The sequence below is a fragment of the Sprattus sprattus genome, assembly GCF_963457725.1.
Source record: "Sprattus sprattus genome assembly, chromosome: 9".
NCBI classification, from domain to species: domain Eukaryota; kingdom Metazoa; phylum Chordata; class Actinopteri; order Clupeiformes; family Clupeidae; genus Sprattus; species Sprattus sprattus.
The window spans coordinates 26,250,176-26,272,960 of record NC_137928.1 but is presented as its reverse complement, the minus strand read 5'-3'; the positions used below and the strand labels follow the sequence as shown (position 1 = coordinate 26,272,960).

Sequence of the window (22,785 nt, the reverse complement as noted above, 5' to 3'; positions counted from 1 at the left end):
AAGGCTATGATTACTGCGGAAAGAAGTCAGCTGTGACGTTGGTAAAACTCTCTTTAAATTCTAAATACAATAATGTAGATCAGGTGGAAATAAATGCATGTGTTAAGTAAATTAGTAAATAGAATTTTATTAGAAAACGTGAACTTAGTCTTCATATTTTGTCTGTTGATAAGTATGTAAGATAATGCAATACTGCCATACTGTATATCATATATCATATACTGACACTCTTTTCTCTTCCAACAGCAAATATGAATGAAACTTTCCATGTCACATTGATTTTTGCAGCCTATAAGGACATGGGCTCAGCCAAATATGTACTTTTTACTGTTGTTTTCCTCATATACCTTGCCTCCCTATTAGTCAGTTTTTCTATTTTGCTTTTAATTTACCTGGACATTTCCCTCCATAAGCCAATGTTCATATTTTTATTTTTATTAATTTTAAATGGGGTGATTGGAAGCACAGCTGTTTGGCCACAGGTAATGCTTCTCCTGGTAACAGAGGTCAATACCACATCATATGAGGGCTGTCTTTTTCAGTTTTTTCTAGTAGGAAGCTATGGAGGTTGTAACTACACAGTGCTAACGGTTATGGCTTATGACAGATATGTCTCCATATTTCAGCCTTTGCAGTACCACACCATCATGACCCCACAGAAAGTGAAACAGCTGTGCTTTGCTGCTTACTTTGTGCCTGCAACTTTTCTTGTTGGTCAGGTATATCTGACAACCCAGATTTCCCTGTGCCATGACATGATTCACAAAATTTTTTGTGATAACTTCTCTATCTTTAGTTTATCATGTGTTGACAGGATCAGTCATGTGAGCAATGTGTATGGTATATTTCTCCTCATTGGTTTTGGTGTTCTCCCTGTATTTCTCGTTTTTCTGTCATATTTGAAAATTGTCTATGTAACACTGAATGCTTCAAGCAATTCAAGAAAAAAAGCCATTGAAACATGCACTCCACACTTAATTATTTTTATGAATTTCTCTTTGGTCACATTCTTTGCGATTATATATAATCGCGTCAGTGATTATTTACCCAGAGGGGTTAATGTATTTGTGTCTATAAATTATGTACTTATTCCCCCACTGATGCATCCTGTTATATATGGTTGGAAAAATAAGGAAATTCAACGAAGCCTCTCCAAAATGTGGAGAAAGGCCATTTTTACAGGCTCTGAAAGTGTTCCAAGGGTTGATAAATTGTCCAAGGTCATAACATAGGCAATGTTTTGTTGTGGTTTGTCACGTTTTACACAAGCTGTGAAGATGCCATGGAGTGCAGAAAATATAAAGGTTGAGAGAACATTTCCATTGATGTTTGTAATTTCGATTTTTCTGTTCTAAGCCATAGAAGCCATATTAATGTTGTGCAATTATTATTATCGTTATTATTAGGGATAGTATGTATTATCATTAATACAAATAATAATACATTATCTCACTTTTAGGTAATTTGGTATTCACCTAACAAAATTACTCTTCTGACTGTTCTCATTTATATCATGGAAAAGAAATGTGACACTGTGTGATTGTGGATCAAGTTAATCACCAAAATAATATCACCTTAGAAAGGAGCGCTTTGAATAATATTATACTACAGATGTAATACTGATGCAAAGGAATACATATACAATTAAGATTCATACAAATTAAAAGATTTTATTAAAATAAATGAGGTGAAGCTCCATTCACACGGTGACAAATATTTATAATTATTGGTCATGTTTTATAAAAATCTCTGTTTTTAGTAAAGACTTTATTTTCAAAAACGAATGCATCTGTAATTTATGAGTATTATAATTATTATCATTATTATTAGTAGAAGTTGTAGTAGCCTAGTAGTATTTCTTATTATTAATATTTATAAATATTATATATATGTCATAATACATTTTATTATATGGCAAAGACAGTTTGAGCATTCTGATGGGTTCTAATGGGTAATCATGCCAGCCGCGTATTGCCCTCCCCAGCGGTCAATATGGATCCATATTGCCCTCCAGTGACGTCTTCTTAAAAATTAGCGATACCATGTACCAAGTACCAAACATTACATCCTAGAAAATTAGCGATGTTACAGTAATAGACATCGACAGCCATGAGCATGTAATGTTCAGTAGCCTACTGATAGAATCAGGACTCCAATTATGAAATTATCTGAGAACAGGAAACCAGTTGAATGTCGTGGTACAACATTTTGATATCGGGTAATACTTTATAGGACTTAGTACAGGTCAGTACAATTCAGAAGCAGCGAAAATGTGTTATTGAAAGTGATGATGAAGACTTGACTACTATAGTTTGAATCACTTGTGTTAAACTGTAAATTAAAGCCATTTAAGCTGAGCCCTGTTGTCCGTTTTCTATTGATCATTGTAACTTGAGGTTAGCAAGTCATTATTTGCTAGGCAACACCTGAACTACACTGTGTCGTGAGAAGACTTGAGAGCTGTACAAAACGACATGTTTTCTATTTACAATTACCATTTATTTTCAAAATGAAAAGAGCTTGAATGCCATATAATAAACAACTTACTAACCTCGACCGTTCGGTAATACGCTACAACCTCTGTCTGATATTTCCCTGCATGACCTCATTCTCGGTTAGTAAGTAGTTAATGTCTTCATCAACAACTACTATACAATCTATATTTTTTCTTTCATACATGCACATTTAAAAGCAGATGAAAATGAATAGTTTACTGATATGCTGATCATTGATGGAGCACTGTCTTGTTATTCCTCAGAGCAACTTCCATGACAAATCAGCATGCTCGATTGCGTCACACAGTTGCTCAAATACATCCTTATGTTAGGCTTTCTCACAGTAAGGACCAAATTGCAGACCAGGTTGCAAAAAAAACACTTGTGGATCTATTTCTTTCAAGACAGAACACGCAAAAATCCCAAAAAAGGCAAAACAGAATTCCAATAGGGGAAAAACACAGTAGAGCAAAATCAGAAGGTCCAAAGAGATAACAGGCTAACAAAACTCCAAATGCAAAACACAGAAGATCAAAAATCAGAAAATCATATACGCATAAAAAAGGCAGGATTCAGGCATAGATTCTCACAGACAATGAATTACGATCCGACAGTGGACTGCAGAAGGACAGCTACATATAAAGAAGGTGGAACAGAGATAATACACAGATGAAAACAATTCAGGCAAACAATCAGCGACATGATGGGGAACAGATGAGATTTCAAAAGGCCGGGGAAAAATCCAGGAAACAGCAGAGGGTGGAGTCTCCGGATAATGACAGTAGCACATGGCCTGACCACGCAACCACAACAACACATGACGAAATAAACAAACAGGGGGAAACACGTGGCATTACGTAAGTTGTGTCCATAACTATGGATCTATGAAAACGAACGATGACCGTCACCAGGGTCTACACCTTGGATATTGCCTCTCCTTACTACCTGTCTCGAGACCATAATACCAACAGGGTCATGTGAGTAACTGGGGCTGGACCCGCAGTATAAAACCCGTCCGGGGTCACGCCCCTTTCTCTTGCCTGGAACGCCTCAGCTCACCCCGAGCGACAAGAGATGGTGACGGTCATCGTTCAGTCTCATAGATCCATAGTTATGGACATAACTTACGATCTATTTCGACCTCACTCAGACCGTCACCACAGTCTACACCAGGGGTACTCAAGTAGAAATGATGAGGGGCCACAAAAAAAAAATTCAGTGACTCAAGGGGCCATTTATTGGGACCATGTACGTCCGATAACGTATCATAACATAACGTATGTATAACATTTACAACATTTTATAACATAACATTTCCTTTTTATTAAAAACAAAAATAGTTCCTAAAATAAAAATATAATTTTAATTTGGGCATATATTAAAATATGCCTAAAATGCTGTGCACTGAGCAAAAGACTGGGTCTAACTCTTTGTTGTGACACCAGTCAGAATACACCCCATTTCTGGCTGTAGCAAACTTGCGTAGAGGGAGCCCTGGCACTCTGTATGGTGTGCAATACTGCCTCACCTAGCTCCTGCGGGAGAGGCTGAGGAGTGGCCATGCCCACAACTGTAGAGGTGCTGGATTGGGGTGCCAGATCTTACCGCCTGCCTGAGACAGGAGATCAGCCCTGACTGGAAGGGACCATGGCTGCCCCTTAACCAGGCGGTGGAAAGCGGGGAACCACCATTTCCCCGGCCGGGAGCTATCAGCAAGACCATATAATGGCCTGTGAGGACCTTGTGGAGGACATAGGGAATCAGGGGAAGAGGAGGGAAAGCATACAGCTGGACCAACGGCCAGTCTTGGGACAGAGCATCCTGACCCAGAGGTGCCCATTGGTCCCTTATGGAAAACCACCTGGCCCGGGAGGGGGCCAGCCCTGGACAGGAGGTCTGCCGCTTGGTTCTGCACTCCCGGAATGTACACTGCTCTCAGGGATGCCAAATGGGTGAGGGCCCACACCAGGAGTTTCCAGGCTACCTGGAGGCAGTGCGGAGACCTGGTTCCACTAGGGCCAGATGAACTGCCCTCAGCTCAAGCACATTTATATGCTCGCCCCTCCAGCGGGAATTAAACGTACCCCGAACTGTCCTTCCTTCCCAAACTGCACCCCATCCAGTTAGGGAGGCGTCTGTGGTCACAACCGCCCTGCTGGATTGGATATTTCCCAGTGGGGCCCCCTGAGATAAGAGGGCCTGTTCTCTCCAGGGTCGCAGTGCGTGCCTGAATGGCCGTGTGAACTTGAGTTTCACACGCCGGTCTTGCCGAGGATGAAGGTAGAACGCATTCAACCATCTGTGCAGCGGACGAGCCCTGAGGAGGCCTAATGGGACTACTGCAGCTGCTGCTGACATTGTGCCCAGAAACCTCTGATATTGCACCAACTCCAGTTGTCTGCCAAGACGGAACTGGCTCACCAGCGCTAGGAGCTTGGACACCCTGTGGTGTAAGCGAGCCACGCATTGTGACTGAATTTACTTGTAGCCCCACAAAAATTGTAGTCTGTGGGGGGATGAGGTTGCTCTTTTCCAGATTAACCCTGAGCGCTAAGCTCTGTACATGATAAATGACCCTCTTTGTGTCTTTCATGACTTGTACACGATCTGGGGCACAGATTAGCCAATCGTCCAAGTAAGGCAGGATCTTCAAGCCTGCTGCTTGAAGGGGGGACAGGGCCGCTGAAGGCAGGCCAAAGGGCAGCACCCTGAACTGGTAAGCCTGTCCTTGGAATGCAAACCTCAGAAAAGGTCTGTTCACTGGGCACATGGGGATGTGAAAGTATGCGTCCTACAAGTCCAGGGACATGAACCACTCTCCTCTCTCAACTGACACTCTACAGTCAGTGGTGGACGAAGTAAACCAATTGTGTACTTGAGTAAAAGTACAGTTACATTGCATTGAATATTACTCAAGTAAAAGTAAAAGTATTCACCTCATTTTTTTACTTGAGTAGAAGTACAAAGGTATCTGCCTTCAAAAATACTAGTATTAAAAGTTAAAGTATATATATTTTTTTTAACTGTCACATCAAAACCCCTACTTGAACAGGTGAACAATGCTTTACATTTGCCTAATCTAACCCAAAATACTCAAAACTATATTATCTTTAAGTAAGACCAAGTGGTTTTGAAGCAACAACACAAAAAGCATTCCTTCAAGTTTCATTATTTTATTTTCCATCAATTTCACTTGTGATAAACAGAGTAGTCAATAGCATTCATTCATGACCTTAAAATCAGAGATTCAAAAGTAAAATGGAAGTTTTTACAAATAACAAATAGGCCTACCAATCACATTCACAACTGTTTAAACTCTAGAGCCAAGTTAGCTCGAGAACTAGCAGCCCAACCAACAAACTGAACTCATCATATTAAACTTTTTTTAAACTAATATTTAACTTGGCCGAATAATGTCGCTTCGCTCATATGTGCTTGCCTTCTCCCTCATAGGAATGAATTGCGAAGTTCACTTCGCTGGGCCATGAATTCGACTGTCCCCGGCGTTAACGTTTGGTGAGGGAGGCTGTATTAATCTGCCACTTAGCATCTCCACAGATAATTTGGGTGCTAGCATATTGCTTTGGATAAAAGCACCTGTTAATGTAATGTATTTCAATGTAATATAATCAACCGGGGCATATTTATAACCACTCTGTTAGTAGTATTCATGTAATGGCGAATTTACCTCGATGTGCTTTTTAAAATTTAATGGCGAGTTCCAGAATGCCGACAGCGTAGTGTTTTTAATGCAGAGGCGACACTTGAAGTAATAGGACTCTTTTTTCTTTTCGATGAATTCAAACAATTCGGCTAAATAAGGCCAGGGGTGTTGGGCACCAACTTCTGTTTCATCCGATGATGCTGCAGTCAGCTCCTCAGCCATTTACCTGACAAATAATATTAATAATCTCTAGTAAGAACTCTCAATGACCACAAGCACGTACACCACCTTGTGCTTCCAGCTCCAGCGTGACTTTGCAATTCTTCAATCAGGACGACACCTGTTGTTAACTTCAGCAGATAATCGCGCGCTGGGCGCTGCCGCTGATTGGTTATAGTCGCGATACACTTTGACCTTTTGGTATTTTATTTAAAATAAAAAAGGAACAAGTGTTTTTGTAAATGTGAAGAAGTGAAAAGTAATAATTTTCGCTTTAGATGTAGTGAAGTAAAAGTATAAAGTCTTACCAAATAAATGTACTTGAGTAAAGTACAGATACATGGAAATGTTACTTAAGTACAGTAACGAATTACATGTACTTCGTTACTGTCCACCACTGTCTACAGTCCAATACCTTTTAGACTTTTCTAAGTTGTCTGACATGCCTTGATGTTTTTGTACATTTCCCTTAACTAAAAACATTGATGCACAAATGGAATATATGATTATATTCTAGAATCCCTAAGCAGTAATATCATGTAAGTAAAAGGAATGTAGTAAAAAAAAAAAAGGTTTAATTTAAATCAAATGTGAACATACTCTTGGAAAAACCTTGTTTTAGAGGTGCTCAGACTTTGTACAAAAACACATTGTAAAGATTTATTCACAAGACTTTTTTATTTCTGAGCCTTGTGTTGGCTATACAAATGTTAGTTCAGCATTCAGAAAGTGTGTCTTGTTTCACTACTACATATTTATAATTTCAGAGTGACCTGTGCCTCTCGAAATCTGTATCCCTACAAATGCATATTGATGAGTTGGTGTAAATAAACCTGGGACACCTCAGTCGAAGACAAAGGCCATTACCTAATGGCCCTGGAATGTCTTTGTGGCCGACTACCCCCGGAGATTTTCTCGCCACACCATGATCCAATAGACATCACTGAATCACCATCCCTTTATCATATGAATAGCTGTCATTTGCTAATGGGTGGGTCCTTAGCAGCAGAAACCTCACTCAGATACTAAAATGTGCAAGACATCGGTCTTATTCCCCTGACAAAGTGCTTATTTATTTTTTATTTTTGAACTGTATATATTTTAAAAGAAAAGGGTTCAATGTGTCCGCGCAAACACGACAGAGCACTGAGAGAGAAAAGAGCGGCATGTGCCTGAAGCCAGCTTATTTCTGAGGAGGATGCAGCTTAGGTTCATGGGCTGGTGCTGGATGCTGGGGCGATGGCGGAGTAGCCGCAGAGGATCGGCTGAGCTGCAAAGCCAGTATCTAGGCTGGGCTATATATAGAAGGGGGAAGAGAGATAATACACAGGTGAAAACAATTCAGGCAAACAATCAACGATATGATAATAATAATAAAACTTTATTTATATGGGCCATTCTACCGAATTCGTGTAATATGCAGTCCCTCAACAATAAAAACTGTTTACAAAACAATTAGGTATTTAGGCATAGATATTTATATACAAAACCATCATTTATAGGGTACTTTCTATTGGGAAGTAGCTGTCCCCAACCCTGACATCTAAATTTCAATGCCTTTAAATAACACTTTTCAATTTTTTTAGATTTTTTTCAATTATTCCATTTCAAAGATCTTTATGATTGGGTTGAAACAGAACTTGGAATATTAAGATTTATTGTGGGTTTAATTTTTAAATCAATTAACTATACTCAAAAAATCATGTCCCTAGTTTTCATGTCACTACCGAAACACAAGAGTTTTAGTCCATTGGCTGAGCCTGTGTTTTAGCCACGACCCTGCATTTTTGACCATGCAGTGATACTGCATCTCTGTCTCTCATGGTTGAATGGTAAGTAGCTAAATCCCATAGTTTTTATATAAATGTGTTCCAAAGTCTGAAAATCAACGTGTAACCCTAAGAATTGTCACTACCGAAACGCATGTTTTCTTCAATTAAGTAAACCTTTTGGGGTTTCATGCAAAATCTTATGTTTGTATGTGTGTGCACCTCCTCTTTTTTTTTGTGATTGACCATTTTTATTTGTTTTTAAACGTTTGTACAGGTTACCATTCATAGGTCAAAGCATGAACATGGTATAATCATCACATACAAAGTTATGCACCAGTGCTTGTATACGCTATATATACCATCGGAACATAATTCAAATAACCACTTAAATACAAATGTTCTATACCTTCAACAAAAAAAAGACATAAGGCTAAGGAGAAAGTGAAAAAACTGAAAATATAAAAAACTGAAAACACAGACAAAACAAGACAATAACAAATAGCATTACAAAAACAAACAAACAAAGAAAAAAAAAATGGGGAGGAGGGAGGCTGCGCTAGAAGATGAACCAGAGAGCACCTATGTTGTGTGTTAATAGAGGGGAGTTGAGCCTGCAGCACATCACTGAGAACCATTCAAGTATTGTAGAAACCAATCTAACCTGTCCAACAGGGTAAATGATACCCGCTCATAAGCAGCAACTGTGGTAAGGGCATTATACCAGTCTGTAATTGATGGGGCATGGGTTGACTTCCACTGTTGGACTAGCAGTTTCCTACCTAGCATGATGGCTGTCTGGACCCATTCTGCATAGACTGAGGCAATGTCATTTGTCAGTATAGATGGGTCTCCCAGAAGGTATAGGCGAATGCAAAAGGGAACCTCTAGGCCTACAACTTTCTGAATGCACTCATGAACTGATGTCCAGAAGTCTTGTACTTTTGGGCAGCTCCACAGTGTGTGCACCTCTTCAAAGATTTGTTTGCAAGCCGTGTGCTTGCTAGAATTCTTTATTTATGCTTAAAGTTAGCTAGAATTGTCACTACCGAAACAGTCACTACCGAAACATATGGTAGTGACCTGATGATTTTGGGAGTGACAAAATTGAAGTAGTTCAATCCCATCATTTTTAAATAAATGTGTTGTGTGGACTAAAGGGCGGCCCAGAGCACCTTTTGGAATATTTTTGAGAGAGAAATGAACATCCATCCAACAGTGCAGTCACTACCGAAACAGTGCAGTCACTACCGAAACAAATAAATTGAACTTGAAAATTTGGTAAAAATTTCATTTTTATGGATTTCGTTGTGAAAACCTTCAAGAAATATTTGTAAAAATACTCTTCAGAGAAGGGAAGGAAACACAATCGGAACAGGTCAATAATAATACTTTTTTACTATAGTAAATGTGATGTTTCGGTAGTGACAATTTTTGGAAGAGGAAAAACATTCCAACACATTCTGAAAATACAATATAAAAATTGCATGTTCTTTTACTAGATAAGTGTACTTTAGATATGGTACAATATACATACGGACAAAGTTTTGGGAATAAAACATAAAAAAAATCAAAATATTTCCGACGTGACTTTGCACCAATTCGGTAGAATGGCCCATATAGCACCTTTCATGCAAAATAATGCAGCTCAAAGTGCTTTACAGCAAATACTTAAAAATAGACATCAAATAAACATAAAAACTAGGATGTAGTGGGAAAAAAAAACATAATAATAATAATTATTATATTGCAACGACAGTACAAGCATTCTGATTGGCTAATGGGTAGTCATGCCAGCCGCGTATTGACGTCTTTGCCGGTCTGCGGTCTGATAAGTATTGTTATTGCCCTCCAGTGACCTCATCTAAAAACCATGAAAACATAAAATCCCTAAAAGCAGAAAAAGTGTTTGCATAGATGAGTGAGGGGAGAGCTGTAAAGGAATGTTGGGATGGAAAGACCTAGGCATAGGCGAGGGAGAAGAGGTGTGTCTTTAGCCTGCTTTTAAAACAGCTTGTTGTTGGAGCAGTTTTTGTGTACTCAGGTAAGCAGTTCCAAACTTTAACAGCATATGAGCTAAAAGCAGCTTCTCCCTGTTTTGTTCTGGTAATGGGTGGGATCAGGAGGACCCTTTCTTGGGATCTGAGAGACCTGGTAGGGGTGTAGTGCTGCAATAGGTCTTTCAGGTAGACAGGGCCAGTTCCATTTAGAGACAATAATAAAATCTTAAAATCAATTCTGAACTGAACTGGTAGCCAGTGGAGGTGTTTAAGCAGTGGTGTAATGTGGTCTGTCCTTTTAGCCCTCATCAGGATTCTGGCTGCCGCATTTTGGATCAGCTGGAGCCAGGGACGGACTGGCCATCGGGCATACCGGGCGTTTGCCCGCTGGGCCGGGGTGCAATATGGGCCGATGGTCCCGAATTTTCATTTTTTATTTTTTTCCCCATATAATGGTCTGACCGGTTCATCAGCGGCCCTACTGACACTGGGCTGGCCCAATCACATCCCCTGGGCTGGCCCAACACAAACCCCTTTCGATTTGGACCTGCCTACATAATGCATTAGGACGGTAAACAGTGTGGCCCATGGCCTTGACATGCTTGACAGGCGCACGCTAGTCTGCGGCCCATTGGCCGTCTTCTTGAGTGACTAGGGTCTCGTCCAATCATATCAGCAAACACCTTCTACCTTTAGCTAAACTTTGCCATCAGCTCCCGTGGATGACAGTGCTGGTGGCTACAGCCAGGTAGATACGATACAACGACCTACGTTAAGCTTACTGATCATGAATTAAAACGTCTCTAAAATATGTTTGACTTAGAACCTATGTTCTATGGCCAAGTTCGTTTGCATAGCTAAATACAAGACAAGTCTGTAGCTGTTGCTAGCCCTCAGCCTACTGTACTCTGAAACAGCCAGCCGTTAGCCTACACTCTATGTTGTGTGTTTGAGTGGTGCGCGGTGCCATGTCAATTGTTCCGAAAGCCCAGTATTCCCAAACCCTGGTATTCCGAAAATATGCCAATTTGTCCAGATACCGAATTATGATAGCCCGTTATACGCTCCAGTTTTCCCGTCCCCCCCGAAGTTCAGGGGCGTAGTTCAAACGTTAATGCCACCTCATCAAGCGCGTTTCCTACAGGAGGAAATAGACTCCCTTCTAGAAAAGGGAGCAATACAGCCTGTCCTCTCGGAGACGAGAACAGGGGGTTCTTCAGTCGCTATTTTCATGGAAAATATCGACCGATCTTATACCTCCGTATTCTGAACAAAGCTTTAAAGTGTATGATGTGTATTGCATTTAGATTAATTAAGACCACCACCTTAACACACAAACTCTTGTTGAACTCATACAGTAGTAGGTTCAGTGACGTGCGGTGAGACAGCTGTCTTCTGGAGCTTCTGCGAGCCCGTGAATCAATGTTTCGTTGGAATCATGATGTAACGTTGTTGTAGCGGGAATACAGCAATGCTATTTGTATTTTCTAATTGGCAGGTCATATGTATGATTCTAGACTTCGCTAAGCACTGAAGCGACTGAAACGGTGAATTTTGATCACATTCCGCGAAGTTAACAGGTAAAACGGGAGAAAAATAGGGCGTCTTTAGGCCGTCCTGCCTAAAAGTAGGGCGTCCCGTTTCTTCTTATTTTTTAGTAGACTATAGGGCAGACGCCCTGCTAGCTATAAGCCTGGTTGGTGTAGACATTCGAGATTGAAAAGGTGTGTTATCGAATTTAGTGGGCCGGTCTGGTTCAAAATGCCCGGGCCGATTTTTTGTCCCAGTCCGCCCCTGGCTGGAGCTGTCTGATAGTTTTCTTGGGCAGGCCTGTAAGGAGACCTTTACAATAGTCCAACCTACTGGAAACAAAGGCATGGATACGTTTTTCGAGGCCATCTTGCGACATGAAATTCTTATATTTCGAGATGTGTTTTAGGTGGTAGTAGGAGGATTTTGTGATGGCTTTGATGTGGGAGTTAAAAGAGAGTTCACTGTCCAACTGCACACCCAGGTTTTTTACCATTGTTTTGACTAGGTAGCCACTGCAGGTCAGTTTGGATGAGATGCGGTCTCTGAGATCCTTTTTTCCAAAAACTATTATTTCCGTTTTCTCGTTGTTCAGCTGCAGAAAGTTAGTGCTCATCCAGTTTTTAACATCTTCCACACAGCAGGTCAGTGTGTCCAGTGGGCTGAGGTCGTTGGGGGAGAGGGAAAAATAAAGCTGTGTATCGTCAGCGTTACTGTGGTAGGAGATCCGACGCTGACGAATGACCTGTCCCAGTGGGAGCATGTACAGATTGAATAAAAGAGGGCCTAAAATGGATCCTTGTGGGACACCACAGTGGAGGGGGGTGGGAGGTGATGACCAGTTGCCTATGGAGACATAGAATTGTCTTCCTTCTAGATATGACTTTAGCCAGCTGAGGACTGTACCGGAAAGACCGACCCAGTGCTCAAGTCTGTGGAGTAAGATGGAATGGTCTACCGTGTCAAATGCTGCACTAAGGTCCAATAGAACCAACACAGTTGCCTTGCCTGTATCCAAGTTAAGACGTATGTCGTTCAAAACCTTGATCAGTGCTGTCTCAGTGGTGTGATGTGCCCGAAAGCCTGATTGGAAGGCGTCAAAGCAGTGATGGGAGGTTTAAAAATCAGTCAGTTGAGTAAAAACAATTTTCTCAAGTACTTTGCCTATAAAAGGTAGGTTTGAGATAGGCCTGTAGTTCTTAAGAAGAGTGGGATCCAGACTTCTTTTCTTGAGGATTGGCCTGACAAGTGCCGTTTTTAGAGAGCTAGGGACTACTCCCGATTGCAGAGACAAGTTTGTAATGGCCCGCAGCTCTGAGGAGATGAAAGGGAAAGCAGACTTCAGGAAGTTAGTCGGAAGGGTGTCAAGGCTGCAGGTGGTGGAGTTTAGCCTGCTTACTGTCTCTGATAAAGCTTCCAGGGTCACTTGGGAGAATTCAGAGAAAATGGTAGTGTTACCACCAGATGGCGGCAGTAGGTCAAAGCGGGAGGTTGTGGGTGGGGGAATACTAGCGCTAATGTCCTCAATTTTTTTCTTGAATAAGGAGGCAAATTTATTACAGGCGTTAGTGGAGAGAAAGTGTGATGGAAGTTGGGTGGGGGAAATGGTTAATTTCTCCATTGTAGAAAAAAGCACCCGAGTGTTATTGATGTTGTTATTGATGAGGTTTGAGAAATAGGACTGTCTAGAATTGCGGATCTCATTGTTGTAAGCACAGAGCTTTTCCTTATAGGTAGTGTAGTCAGAGGGTCGTCTGTGCTTACGCCATTTCCTCTCACTCTTTCTACAGTCTTGTTTGAGTATTTTGACAGAGGGGAGGGAGAGCCAGGGAGAACTATTTTTATTAGTGACTTTTTTTGTCTTCAACGGGGCGATGCTATCCATGATATTGGTCATCTTGGTAGTGAAGATGTCCAGTGCTGTTTCCGCTGAGACAGGTGGCTCCTTTGGCATTTCTGGACAGACGGTTGTGATGGCCTTCTCGAAAAGAGTAACGGTGTTTGCATTTATAATGCGCCTCTTTGTTGACATTGGTATTTGGGGGGCAGGGAGTGGGAGAGACACGTCGAAAAAGACACAGAAGTGGTCAGAGAGCCCCAGGTCTAGCACAGTTGTGGTGATTGTAAGACCTTTTGTTATAACTAGGTCTAGGGTATGACCATGGGTGTGTGTTGGTTGGTCAATGTGCTGGGTAAGGGAGAAGGTATCCAGTATGGCAGTGAAGTCTCTGGAGTGGTGGTTTGTTGGGATGTCAATGTGAAAATTGAAGTCTCCAGTTAAAGTGAGGCAGTCATAGTCAGTGCAGATGGATGATAAGAGTTCAGTGAATTCATCAAGGAAGCTACTGGCAGATAGCTTTGGGGATCTATAGATGGTTATGAGCAGGATCTGTGGTGGACCTGTAATGATCCTGGCTAGGTACTCGAAGGAGGATAAGTTACAGAGAGTGAGTTGTTTGCATTGATAGGATGACCTGGAGATGGTGGCTATTCCTCCACCTCTTCCATGTTGTCTGGCTGCATAACAAAAAACAAAGTTTGGGGGTGTGGCTTCAATGAGTGTGGTTTACCTACCGTTTACCTTTACCATCCCAGTAACATCCCAATAAGGCTTACCTTACGTGCAAACCAGTCCCAACCCAAGTTAATCTTTCGTAAAAACTTGTCTGTAATACCTACCTTTTATATTTACCATTCCAATAAGGTTTACCTTACGTACAAACAGTGGTGGTCCGTCAGGGCCTTCAAGGCCTTCTCTGCTGGCCTAAACATCATCAGAAAATAAATGTAATAAAATACATTTAATTTTAATATTTTCTTTTCATAAATATGTATTAAATTATTTCCCATAGTCCATTATCTTCATTTCATAGCTTCCAGCGTTGTTAATTTATGTTAGAGCTTTCATCCAATCATATTTCAGCTATCATGTGTTGCCACGCTCCAAGAAATCTTCCCCGAGAACAGAAATCTTCCCTGAGGCCTTCAGAATTCACATTGAAGGCCCGTGTACATCTGATTGGTTATCACAACTGGCTGTTTCAGTTCATTTAAGTTGAATGAACTGAAACAGACAGTTGTGACAACCAATCAGATTTTGAGTTGGCGACATTGGGCCTTCTAGAAGGCCCGGAAGATTTCTTTCCTCGCGTTGAACGTGACACGTAAACGTCCTTTGATTGGATACTGAGGCAGACCGGTGCAGTGCTTCAGTGCTCAGTTTAGCTGGCTAATGCGAAAACGACGTACATCGGTTTCAATGCTTATTATGTTGGTGTTTCAATTGGTAAGACTAAATATAATTACATTAACCAACTCAAATAAACTAGTTTACACCAACTTGATAATTCCAGTTTTTGATACAATTACAACGCCATTTTCAAGACGGAACTTTCAAGAAAAACTGGATATCATGAGGATGGGAAGTTTAATGAAACTGCTTTGCAGGTGGGACAATGCGATGTTTAGTGGACAAACTTGTTAAAGCTCACATAGGCTACTTTCGGTGGACTTAATAAAACTTTGTAGACTAATCCCTGAAAATCGCCTTTTATTTTTAAGTTGTGACAGTAATATCCAAGCGATCATATAACTGAGAGTTTACTACTCTTAATGTATTATTAATACGGGTGTATTGATTTTAAATGCTCCGGAAATATTAATAAAGTCTGTTGTACTCGACTATGTTAAGGTGATGCAATGCTCACTTATACTGCCTTTCTGTATAAATATAATGGTTCGAGAGCCATGGCGTCGTAATGATGGTATTAGGAGGTGGATTCACTCAGTTTAACATCGTGTAGGACATCGCTGAAGGCCTAGTCGTGAAATGCACGGACCGCCACTGCGTACAAACCTCCCTGTAAGCAAAATGACGTCCCCTAGACGTCCTGTAATGGTCTCTCTGAACGTTCTAAAAACGTAAATGTGTATGGTTCCCGTGACAACTTTAGGACGTTTTGCACGACGTTCCAAGACCGTCCCGAGGACGTTGCGGTGACAACTGGGAAACGTTTTCTATAGGTCCTGGGGACGTTATGCAGGACGTTGCAAGCACCTCCCGAGGGCATTGTGGTTACGTCTGGGGAACGTGTTTCTATAGGTCCTGGGGACGTTCTGCAGGAAGTTGCAAGAACGTCCTGAGGGCATTGTGGTGACATCTAGAAAACCTGTTTTAGACGTCCTGGGTACGTTATTCAAGGATGCACCGCGGACGTAGCAGGCACGACCGTTTTTGCTGAGCTAAATGAAGAAAATAAAATAATAATGGATCGCAGAGCCGTCATTTTGCTTACAGTGCGCACACACACACAAGTTCATGTATATTACACATTTCATATGATATGCATAGACACACACACAGACACACACGATTACAAACTTGATTGCGGGCATGGGAATTGAACCGTAAACCTTCCTAATACTAAACCAGATCGCTACCTACTGTCCTAACACTGTCTGATTACTATCGTGCCACTTTAACAGGTTTATCACAGTGTGAGACAGCCAACAAACTTAGTCTTTTTTTCCGAGGGTTTGAGGAAAAGCATATTGTTGCAATCTCAGTCACTACGCATTGAGGGTTTTCCGTAATGATTCCTTTTTTAATTAACATCCATGGCACATCACGGACGTGCGGGCAGGGAGGCAGAATAACTAGCCAAACTAAGAATGATGAAATAAAATAAATATGAATGCTTCTTTACTGATCTGTGCTATAAATGTAATGTCTGCATGATTCCAATACAATGCATACATAGGAAGGTGACCAAGTGTCTAGCTTTAACATATTGAGCTTTCCACAGGCCTTCAAAGATGCTGCAACAGAACGAAGAGCTCACCGGTCAAATTGTCTGATTGGAATTTCTTTAAAAATCCCGTTTCGCAAACACAATTTTAACAACAATCCTAATATTAAGGCCTATAAAGCAAACGTGCACTGCCCTTATTATGTTTAAAAGGAACAGGCTAATCTGCCGTTAGAAAGTTATTTAACAACACGCATATGCTGCATTTTAAATAAAGCGCAAACCCTCGGTTTCAAACGAGGAGCGAACTGAGTGAGAAGGATCCAACATGGCCAAGCAGACTAGCCTTAAAAGCTTTTTTTCAGAGGCCAAACACATCTGATGAGGGTAAACCTTCTGACGAGGATGAACCTGTAATACCTGCAGTGTTGCGCGTTTCCTTTTATTACGTGAGCGTGAGCGCTCGGAAGAGCCGAGAGCGCTATTGCAGACAGAGATTTTGAAAAATTATAGCACTCGCAGCATATTGAAAATTGGAGCTGTGAACTTAGTTCAAAATTTTGAATTATGAACAATGAACTGAGCAAGTTCATGTAGAAAGTGAACTTTCCAAACACTGAATACCTGAAGCCCTAGATGTTCGAACAGCATCACCAAAGAAAAAGCTGAAATGTCGGGCGTTTATGTCGTTATGGAGTGAGAAGTTCTCTTGGCTCAGGTGCGAGGTAATTGATAGTCACAGTAAAATGTGCAAAGGATTCACAAGAGGGTCGAATAATTTAAGAATCTCTGCTCTCATTGAACAGAGCAATGACCATGTTGCGGCGTTCATTTTAACGCCACAGCAGGTTGCGCTTAAAGGCCACTTATTGACGCGCATCAGACATAAATGTTTTTGTTTCCCATTGTAATCTTAGGAAAATAAACAAGTTGCATTCTAAACTACCTGATTATGTTATTATTTAAGCTATGCAGGCCGTCAGTTTTCTTCAATAGGCTAATTTAGAAGCAGAAATAGGCTAGATATTTGGCCGGCTTATCATTAAAATGTCGGGCAAATGAAAATCATTTTTTTCTAGCGGAACTTCTGGTTCAGAGAGGACCATCAGAGGACGTCAAGGGGACGTTTTGGAAGGACCGAATGCGAATGTCCCGCAGAGGACCACAGGTAAAGGTTACGGGGACGTTTTTAAAGGACGTCCTGGGGACTTATGCTGAGAGACCAAATAAGAACGTTCCCTAAAAGTCAGTTTTAAGGCTCATGCAAACGTCACGCAGAGGACCTGCATGCAGGTAAAGGTTATGGGGACGTTTTTAAATGACGTCCTGGGGACGTGTGCTGAGTGACCAAATTATAACGTTCCTTAATAGTCCATTTTAAGGCTCATGCGAACGTCACGCAGAGGACCTGCAGGTAAAGGTTACGGGACGTTTTTAAATGACGTCCTGGGGACATGTGCTGAGTGACCAAATTATAACGTTCCTTAATAGTCCGTTTTAAGGCTCATGCGAACGTCACGCAGAGGACCTGCAGGTAAAGGTTACGGGACGTTTTTAAATGACGTCCTGGGGACGTGTGCTGAGTGACCAAATTATAACGTTCCTTAATAGTCCGTTTTAAGGCTCATGCGAACGTCACGCAGAGGACCTGCAGGTAAAGGTTACGGGACGTTTTTAAATGACGTCCTGGGGACGTGTGCTGAGTGACCAAATTATAACGTTCCTTAATAGTCCGTTTTAAGGCTCATGCGAACGTCACGCAGAGGACCTGCAGGTAAAGGTTACGGGACGTTTTTAAATGACGTCCTGGGGACGTGTGCTGAGTGACCAAATTATAACGTTCCTTAATAGTCCGTTTTAAGGCTCATGCAACGTCACGCAGAGGACCTGCAGGTAAAGGTTACGGGGACGTTTTTAAATGACGTCCTGGGGACGTGTGCTGAGTGACCAAATTATAACGTTCCTTGATAGTCCGTTTTAAGGCTCATGCGAACGTCACGCAGAGGACCTGCAGGTAAAGGTTAAGGGGACGTTTTTAAATGACGTCCTGGGGAGGTGTGCTGACAGACCAAATTATAAGGTTCCCTAAAAGTCCGATTTAAGACTCATGCGAACGTCACAGAAGGACCAAACGTAGACTTGCTACGAACGTCAAAAACGTTCTGGTAACGTCCTCTAGCGAACGTTGTGGCGGGGACCAATTGGGGACGATTGGGGACCTTGCGAATGTCCTGTTAACGTCCTGGGGACGTTCCCTGTTTGCGGGGCTGTCTCAAAGCAAGTTAATCTGTCGTAAAAACTTGTCTAGAATTACATGCAGCATAGGGGAACAGACAACCATACTCGTACTCACCTTTCTCTACAACCATCCATTTTACCATATCCAACGTCGGCCATATCTAACTCATTCGTCTACAACACGCTCTCACATGGCTTTGTATCCTTGTGCTAACATGCTAACACCCAGCTTCAAGGCCTTGCGTCTTAACAGGGAAAGCCCAGCTCACAGCTGACGCCATCGATATCAACAAACAAAGACCACGTTACTTCCAATGAATCGCTGATACACCTCGCTAACATCAACCTACAGCTAAAAACCCACAATAAAAAGACGTATTGCTTCTATTCAAATAAGTGAATAAACGCTAAAAAGATTTTACAAACCTTAACCTGTTTCTGCAGTGGGATATTTCGCCTTAATTTGGAACGATTTATACTTACACATAATAACACTCAATATCTGAAGTTGTACACATGATACAAAGATCATTCATATCTTAAATTGAAGAAGACAAATGGGCCAAGACATGCATTCACCTCCTGACTTTTATTTTCATCATTAAGTATCAATTTCAAAGCATCATATACAGAACAAAATGTCAAAAATGTAAAAAACGCCTTTCATTTTTATGTTTGACAGTGTGTGGATGGTTTCAAGGGAAGAAAATTCTGTCATGTTCTATATTTCCTGATTCAACATGTTTCTGAGAAACAAAGTACAAATTTTGGAGCAGATATCTAAAAATGTCCAGGTGTTGCACAGCAATATCTAAATGGTGCATTCAGGCGTCTCCAAGTGTCCAAAACCTCTCCAAGCTCTCCAAATGCATAAAAAAAATTCTCATTGTATATCATTGTTTTTTTTCGTTGTACAGACATATATAACTCCATTTTAGACTAATATTATAATTTCTTTTGAAATTGGATTGTGTCACTGTTGGAGGCTGTGCAGCTGGTAGTAGTGGTGGTGGCGACGGGGATGGTGGTGGGGGTGAGGGTGATGCTGGAGCTGGAGCTGGAGCTGGAGTTGGGGCTGGGTCACTGCAAGATAAAAACGTTGGACAATATAAATATTTTGACTGGGTCATGCCTTACAATTGAATTTTGCTTCATGTTATTTACTAAGCTAATGCACAAATATGTTGAATGGATATACCATAGTCAAGCTGAAGTGTGATAATAACATAGGCATTATGCATTTAGCATGCATTTAGCAGATGTAAATAAAACATTTCTATGCGTTTTGAGGCAAGAAGCAGGTTGTGCTATGTTAGTATGTTGTAGCCTACATTGCAGCTACGTAAATACAGCAGCAGCATGCTAACCAATATCCATTACTAGCAAACTACATCCCACAATGATAAAAAAAATAAAGCACTAAAGAGAATAAGGCATATGCATAGCTTACTGGTATGCACTGAAAAGTAGTTGGTTTAAATTACTTACGCATCGAGGATGGCATCGATTCCATTCACTCTTCCACTGAGTCCATGCTAGCATGCTAGTCCATGCTGAGTCCATGCTAGCATGCTAGTCCATGCTGAGTCCACTGGCTTCCCCGAAAATCATTCCATGTATTTCACTCATCTGCAATCCTCGTCTTGCCATGATGGATGAGTACAAGGGAGACAAATTGCAGCCAAAAATATGCACAAACAAGCCCTCAGGATCGTGTGGACCAAACCACTTGCTGTGCGCATTTGAAGGTAAACAAAATGGCCCATTTACGCACCGGGAGCGCAGCTGAGACTCTTGAGTTACGCTTTCAAAAATCTAAACTTCAGGACTGAGCAATCAGGGCAAATGACCTACCTACTTTTTTGGTAGAATCTCTATTATTCGGTAAAACATGTGTCAATCACTACTGAGAAGGCTTACAAGAAGTGTAAAGTGATATGATAGGACATGCCTGAGCAGCTTGATGATTGAGAGCTGATGCCATTGGTGGTAATGCCTGTCACTCATGACAAACATGTGTTTAACAGCCAATAAAATCCAAAGATTCTGAAAGAGGGGGTCTTAAGCTTTGTAACTATATATAACATCACGTGATAACTTCGTGTAGTGTTGTCAGGAAGAGAGCGAGGAGATCGTCATCAGAAACATACAAGAAAGTGAACGTTTTTTCTCAATGTCGTGAACAAGTGAATAAACAACTTTATGGACATAACCATGCAGTTCAAGTCTGTTTTTTTTTAGATGTTTTGAAGGTAAATGAATGTTCTATAACGTTATTTAAGGTACGGATAATGCAGAAACACATTTAAATGGCTTAGTTATGGGAGGAGGCTGCTCCATATGTAAAAAATGAGGATGTGTCATGGTGTGTTTAAAATTGTATTTATTTGTAACGGATGCATGTAGGCAACTGAAAATCGGTTTACACATAGTTGGATTACCACAAAAAAATATTAAATGGGAGTTTGAATCATATTTTCAGAAATAGAATTTTCAGGATTTGTTTTGGCGATTTATCCAGTACGGGCCCGCCCGCGGGTCCATTAGGGGGCGTTAAAGCAGTAACAAGTTAACATGATTTTCAAACCTTTAACCTTAAAACATAATACCTTAAACCGTAACTGGTTGCGACTCAATTACCTCTTGACTATTCCATTAAAACAACCACGTCCAACGCCAACTCTGCGGTTCAATATGGAGGATACTTACCGGACTGCTTTCCACGTGGACCCAAACCAACTAGCATCCATCAATATGAACAGGACACGAGCTGATTCAGGTCACGTTTCAACAATCTGTAAAAAAATCCTATTTCCAATCACGTCGGGTCACCAATATGTTGCGGCCATTATTAAGTATTAAACTAATTCACAATCAGAAGTCAGACAAAGGACTGGTTGTTCAAAATAGATTTACTGTAGATTTAAGTTACAATAAAGAGATGCATGCCGGAAATTACATCTGCCCGTAAAACTCGCGCCAAGACAATTTAAACCAACATTAAGCACCACCCATCTTTGCTTCGATTGGCTGACCCAACCAGCCAATTAAACATGACATCATTACCTGACCCCAACCAAATCAAAAGATGTCCTGAACCTAATACCACACCCATTTTCTAGGTAAACCCCCTTTTTGACATTGTATTGTGTGTGTGTGTGTGTGTGTGTGTAACCCCTTTTCTACTGAAATGAATGATCTTACATTACTTCTTACTCATTAAATAATTATATGGGGTGGGTATGGGATTATTTTCTATGTTCCCTGTTCTAAAGGGGTTTATGTGTGCAGTTTACTATGTGTTATTATTGTTGATTGGCAGCTGGGCAGTACCCCTTCTTTTTTCATTTACCCATTTCTGTTTCAAGGGCCTCTTAATCTATATAGGCCTCCTTGTCGAGAAATGTCATATCAATATGGCAGTCACAACATCCATTTCTTAAATTATGAGTAATTGTGTAAGAATAGTGTCCTGGAATGTTAATGGATTACAAAATCCCATTAAGAGAAAGAAATGTTTATCATACCTCAAGTCTCAACAAGTCCACATTGCATTTTTACAAGAGACTCATGTGACTGAGTCAGAGGCTGTTAAATTAAAGAGAGACTGGGTTGGTCAGATATATCATAGCTCCTACTCTAGTAAAAAACATGGAGTAGCTATTTTGGTGCACAAGAATCTGAATTTTCGACTTATAAAAGAGCAAAAGGATGAAGAAGGAAGAGTGATATACGTAGAAGCTAAGATTTATGGAGTAAAAGTCAATTTATGCAATATCTATGCTCCAAATGGGGAGGACCCAGGTTTCTTCCATAAAATAAACAAACTAGCAGGAGATGTTGGTGATGGGTATACGATTATAGCTTGGGATTTCAACCAGGTTTTAGATGGAGCCTTAGATAAAACCACTTTCTCTAATAACATACCCAAAGATAGAATGGCCATTGAGTTGCTGATGGAGGATATAGGTTTGACAGATATATGGAGGTTGGTTAACCCAAGAGACAGAGAATATACATTTTATTCACATAACCATAAATCTCTCCAGGATAGGTTATTTTTTGATTAGCAAAGATCTGGTTAACAATGTTTCCGACTGCTCAATAGGTCCGATAGCATTG

At 41.0% G+C, this 22,785-nt stretch overlaps 1 protein-coding gene across 1 annotated transcript; it reads left to right on the top strand.

Annotated features, from left to right (window-relative positions):
• Positions 1-251: 251 nt before the first annotated feature.
• Positions 252-1,232, top strand: LOC308370275 (olfactory receptor 10J5-like; the record flags this gene model as incomplete). Its single annotated transcript, XM_080844935.1, has 1 exon — positions 252-1,232. One exon carries the CDS (start codon positions 252-254, stop codon positions 1,230-1,232), a length of 981 nt encoding a protein of 326 aa, XP_080701061.1.
• Positions 1,233-22,785: the final 21,553 nt, after the last annotated feature.